Consider the following 6,000-nt stretch of genomic DNA (forward strand, 5'->3'; position numbering starts at 1 on the left):
AAAGTAGCCTTGATGTCAGGGACAGACACTCTCTCCTCCCCTGGAATACAGCTGTTTTATCCATGTTTGAACTGAGGCTTTAATGAGGTCAGCAGCTGAATGGCCCTGGTGGAATTTGGAATATAGTGAGCAGTTTTGGGCCCCGCATCTAAGGAAGATTGTGCTAGCCTTGTAGGGACTCCAGAGAAAATTCACAAGAATGATCCCAGTAATGAAGGGCTTGTCACATGCGGAGCAGTTGAGGACTCTGTGTCTGTACATGATGGAGGTCAGAAGGATGAGAGGGACTCATATTGAAACATAAAGAATACTGAGAAGCTTGGGTAGAATGGATGCGGAGAGCAGAGCCTCAGAATGCTGGAATGATGCTTTAGAACTGAGATGAGAAGGAATTTCTTCAGCTAAAGGTGAATTTATGGAACTCATTGCCACTGAAGGCTATGGAGGCCCAGTCATAGAGTGTATTTAAGACAGATAGGTTTTTGATTGGTAAGGGGATCAAGGGTTATGAGGATAAAGCAGGAGAATGGGGTTGAGAAGCATATCAGCCATGATCGAATGGCGGAGCAGACTTAATGAGCCAAACTCTGCTCCTGTATGTTATGGCTTTATAGAACCCAAACTGAGAATCAATGACAAAGTTATTGCTAAGCAAGTGCTGTTTGATAGCATATTGGTTACCCCTGCCATCACTTTTTTTGATGATTAAGACTTGACAGATAGGGTGGTAATTGGCCAGGTTGGATTTGTCATTTTTTTTGTGTGTACAGGTTATACTTGGGCAATTTTCTACATTGCCCAGTCGATGCCTGTGTTAAAGCTGTACCAGAAGAACTAGGCTCTTTTTAAATTTCTCGACGTGACAAGTTCTGGGCCACATGTCTTCAATCTTATTGTCTGAATATTGTCTGAACTTGAACCAATCAGATTTGCACGACAACCTTAAGACCCAATTGAAGCCTTTCCAGTTTGAAGTTGAGCATTTGGCGGATGCCATCACCAGTCTTCTATATCCCTGGCTCTTCCCCACAAGCCCTTGACAAAGCTTAACTTGAATGATGGCAAGAAATATGAAAGTTTTGCACATTTCGCAAAGTAATATTTTTGTGACTTAAAATCTCATGTTTCTTTCCTTCAAACAGTAGAAACCTTGTGGCATGGCATAGTATGGTCTTGATATCTTTTCACAGTATTGGAATCAATGTATTGTTGGATGTCCTTTGCTACATCTATGTCTTGAATGATATTCACCAGAGATTTATAGTTGCCTTGAAGGAGAAAATCTTTTCTTATAATTCATTTTCAACTCTGGCATTTACAGGGTCTTTAAAATGATTCAACACGCATAGTTTAGTTTTCTTGCTAGCCGTACCAACACGTCAAAAAGAAAATGTATTTCAAAATGGGGAAAAAGAACTGTCATGCAGCATGGTTGCTGTTATTGTCTGCATCATTATTAGTGCTGACAAATCACCTTATTTCATTAAAGTACTCAGTAGTCTTATTTGCGCCAATTGAATGTCCCTGCATGATTGCCAGCACAGTAATAAACCTGTAATAATGCTCAAGTGACACAGACCAGTTGCAACTAAAATTGCAAATGTTTAGTAGCAGGTGTATCCATGGCTTCATAAGGCATGCCACACATTAAATACTGCATGAATCATTTTAGTACCTAACACTGTGCAAAGTGATTGTGAGCTCTCATAATTTCCCTTCTTTTATATTCGAAGCAAGCATGCTACTGATATGTAATTAATGTAAATTAAAGCTGCAAGCTATGCTTTTCAAATTGTTGAAAGGTTTTGCTGTGTTTTATGACTATAGCAATCCAGTGTTCTCTTGACTGATTTATCTCTTTAAATTTTTGTATCCCTTATTTTCAGTTTTTTTTAGTAATATGATAAATAAGAATGACAGTATATTAAGAAGGCTTTCTTTGTCTTTGAGCTCCTGGGATATTATCTGTCATCCTGAGTGAAGCCTACTTCTGAAACAAATGATTCATTTTAGATTTTAAATATTTAGGAAACTTCTATTTATTGCTATTCATTCTTAATGAAATGAGTTGCCTTTTATTAAAGAATGTAGTGAGTTCATTATGTGCAGTTCATATTTAACGGCAGGAATCATGTCTTAAATTTTCTGAAAACAAAAGAACTTATAAAGTTGTTTTCCATAGCTAAATTTATGCACTAAGATAATTTAATGTTTTTTCGTGTTATGCAATATTATTTCAATAAATGTATGTATTTAGTACCTGTACATTAAAACATTTCAAGTTGGATGGAGACAAATGTAATCTTCACTTACAAGGCAATGGGTTTTATTTTGTAGATTGCTAAATAAGTGTTTTGTAAGAAAATTCCTGAAAGAATTTAATACATATTCCCTAGTATTTTCAGTTATATAAAATGTTTGTTCACTAAATTGGTATGTAAAAGAACTAACCCTTCACACAAAACCTTTTAGTAATTTCTAATTCCAATGTTCTATTTTCTCCTTATTTTCTTCTGGTTGTGATGACTATTAAAACTGCAGAAATTATCTGTTTAAATAATAAATAACAAAACTGTATGGCTTACCAATAAGGTTGGAATAATAAGTTATTTTGCTGTGAATATTAAAGCGATCTGTACCTTTTAAAATTCAAAGTTACTCCTTTCATCGAAGAATGTAGCCCAAGAGATGGCTGGCAGGTTCAGTCACTTTCTAATGCAAAAGTACTTGATAAGGAAATTTTTTCACTGTGAGTCCCTGATGCATCTAATGTGTCAAAAATAATTAGGTTTTGGCAGATTTATCATTGCAGCACAACCCTTTCCTTGAGTAGGGCCTGGATCATGTTAAGCCTTGTTTGTGGGTGACAGCGTTATTATTCTTGTTAGTTGCCCACTTCCTCCTCATTCTGTTATGTTTGGAAATTTCCCACCTCAACTTGTGTTCCTCACCAGTGTTTTTCTTCATTTATTGACAGTTGGTAAAGATATTCATTAATTTAGAGTTAAAAACATGTATCATCATGTCTCGCTGAACTGCTAGGCTGAAGTTGATTAATGGCGAAGCCTTGCTGCAGGTATTCCTCTTGAGAAGCAGCACACCAGCCCTGCATATTAATGAAAGGCTGCAGTTTCTATTAACAAGATAAAAAAGCAGGTCTTCTCTTGCTGGAGGGGTAGGGTATGAAAAATTCTAGATTATTTATGATATGGCATTTTTCACCATGTGCCATAAGTGAACTTTTATGGCTTTTTCAGATCACTGTGACCTTTCTGATTTATTTTTGGGAGAAAAAAGGTAAACTTCAGGGGATAAAATCAGACATTTTAAACCATTTGACACTTGTGATGGTTTAATTGATGATGTAGCATTTTCGAGAAATAATTATCTGCTGAGCCTAATAAAACACTAAAACTGGGCTTCTGCAAATCAAATTTGTTTATAAACGCATATCGTTGTGATACTTTGAGCTGGACAGAAACATTTTTTTTGTGTTGATGTTCCTCATTAACACCTTTATTTTCAAATTTACTCAGACAACCCATTCATGTGAAAGAAGAACCAATGAATCCAGAAGAAGACGAGGGCCCCATGTCCTTGGTAACGACAGCCAATCATAGTCCAGAGATAGAAGAGGACAGAGACATTGAAGAGGAACCTTCATCTGAAGACCTAGAATAGGATGGAACTTCAGACATTACAATAACAGGGTCATGTTACAGACCTCCGTAACCACTCCGTGTCATTGGATATTTGGCAGACTTTTACTGTGACTATTTATTGAGCATGAGACAAGGAAACAGCCTAATGGAACTATCTGTGATTTCTACTGAGTACCAAGGGATGACAAGCATTGGAAATTGCTTGCTTTTTTTCTCCAACTTATAGAAAATTGGATTGCAAAAAATATGTTTTCTGATAAACTTTCCTCTCTCTCTTATGGCTTGTCCATATGAAATTGTTACCTAGCTCTTATTGGTTGATGGATTGACCGAATATCGGAATGTCAGCTATATAGAAAGTCAATGGCCTCTTATACTGCCAAAAATAGTGTTAGCTTCATTAAATGTGAATTTTTAGTATACAGTAGCTAAAATAGATAATTTGCTGATCCAGTTCAAGTTGTTGTTGATTTTTAATTTGCACAGTAGTGTCAGAAAGTAGAATCACTGCCTGTAACTAGTTAAATTTTGGGGACAGATCAGATTTTGTGTTGGTACCACCAACTATTATGTTTGTAGTTAGATATTACAAAACCACAGTAATTAGACTGTTGTGGATTTCTGAGGCAAATGAACACCTTAGGTTTCCAGTCTGTGCTATTAGTGTTGAAATGTAAAGTGCAATCTTATGTTTTGAAAAGAAGTTCTATCATCTGTGTAAGTACCATATGGAAATTATGCTTTTCTGCATACTCTACAACAGTTCTCTTTACCTCCTTGTATTTAAGCTTTGTCTACCTGTAAACAATTTCAAAGGCAACAGCTAAAACCAAAGTCAACTCTGACAATGGCCAATAGCTCAAAGACAGAAACAACCATTTTGATGGCCCGCCTTCTGTAACTTTAATTAGTACAAAGGAACATTTACATGAACTACCTGCTGTTTTCTGATGACCTCTGGGATCTTTTATTTAACCCTAAAGGAAAGTATTCAAGATGACAAAGTTAAGTCAGATGTGTGATCTGCTGAGTCCAAAAAAATAATTTTCAGTGGCAAATACTACACAGTAACAGTGATACAAAGTAGGAAGTTATATTAGGAACCAGCTAAATGTGCATCTTTGACCAAAACAAAATATATGTACTTGATGCAACTGCAGAATTTATATTGATGTTTTCATTTCACACTTCAAATAAACATTTAGAGACCAGTAATGAAGGTGAGATTATAATGCTGATAAATTCAGTAGGCTTCATTTGCATTTTTTTCCTGTACAGATAACAGTTTTTACTGGTGGCTTTGTAATGTTTGGTAAAGCTTATGTCTTGCATGTTTTGTCTTTTCCATGTTATTGTTCGTCAAGAAGAGTTTTCAAATTTCACTTAAAAATAACCGTAGTAACCAAACATTGAAAAACTAGTGAAGCCAAAAATTATTTTCACTTTTGAGTTTAAATGATCTGGCTGAGTTTAAAAACGAAAGCAATTTTTATACTCATTTCAATTCATAGTGTTTAATAATCATTAAACCAGACATTTCCATTTCTCTCAAACCAAAGTTACACAAATTTCTGCCTCTGCGTATATGTGATGTTAAGGCTTAAAATATCTGCTATACCTAACAATGCATAAAAAGTTTTCCTAAAATGTTTCATGATGCATTGTAATGTAGTTTTTAAAAAAAAGACAAAAATTGCTTAACACTGATATTTATTAACTCAAAATGTTGCATTTCACTTTGTGTGCCAATTCTGTGAAATACCTTACACTCCCCCCCCCCCCCGCCCCCCACCCCCCAACCAAGGGACCTCATAACCTAATTATGGTTATTGCTTTACAAACAGTTTTTGACAGGACGTGGCTGGTAGAGTTTAACACACTTGCCAGTTCCACGTGAAAGAGCTGGTTCCTGCAAACCAAGCTCATCATTTATTCTTTGCTGGAGTCAGCAAGTAGACTTAAGACATACACAGTCATCTATCACACCAAATAAAAGGACACAACTGCTTTCAGTAGGGTTCTTCCATTCACCCTAAAGGTTTTCTGAAAGCTTCTACCTCTGCATAACACACCAGAACAATTGTGGCAGATTGTATTATTTGCGAGTATCACAGTTAACTGTTACTCTCACTATGCTTGTCTATAGTTCATGGTCAATGGAAGGTTTACATTACCAGTGTGGGGGAGAAAGATTTCTAATAGGTTGTCTTCAAACATTTGTAGGACACTAATGTTTGGATTTATTGAAAGGGAGATAATGTAATCGAAGTGCATGTGTAAAACTACTCAATTGGTCTGGAAGTAAGAATGGTATGTGAATTCATCTGGAAAGAGATCT

General features: G+C 35.9%; 1 protein-coding gene across 9 annotated transcripts in view; it reads left to right on the forward strand.

The window, feature by feature from the left end:
- The window catches only part of foxp2 (forkhead box P2), a 746,195-nt gene extending 740,853 nt beyond the window's left edge, over positions 1–5,342 (forward strand). For all 9 annotated transcript variants that reach the window (XM_048607717.1, XM_048607716.1, XM_048607724.1 and 6 more), the window contains one exon: positions 3,537–5,342. In XM_048607717.1, the coding sequence (XP_048463674.1) occupies positions 3,537–3,681 (145 nt within the window). In that variant the 3' untranslated portion in view covers positions 3,682–5,342. The remainder of the gene's footprint in view (positions 1–3,536) is intronic.
- The last annotated feature ends 658 nt before the right edge of the window (positions 5,343–6,000 follow it).

This window comes from Rhincodon typus, chromosome 18 (genome assembly GCF_021869965.1).
Source record: "Rhincodon typus isolate 14 chromosome 18, sRhiTyp1.1, whole genome shotgun sequence".
Classification (NCBI taxonomy): Eukaryota; Metazoa; Chordata; class Chondrichthyes; order Orectolobiformes; family Rhincodontidae; genus Rhincodon; species Rhincodon typus.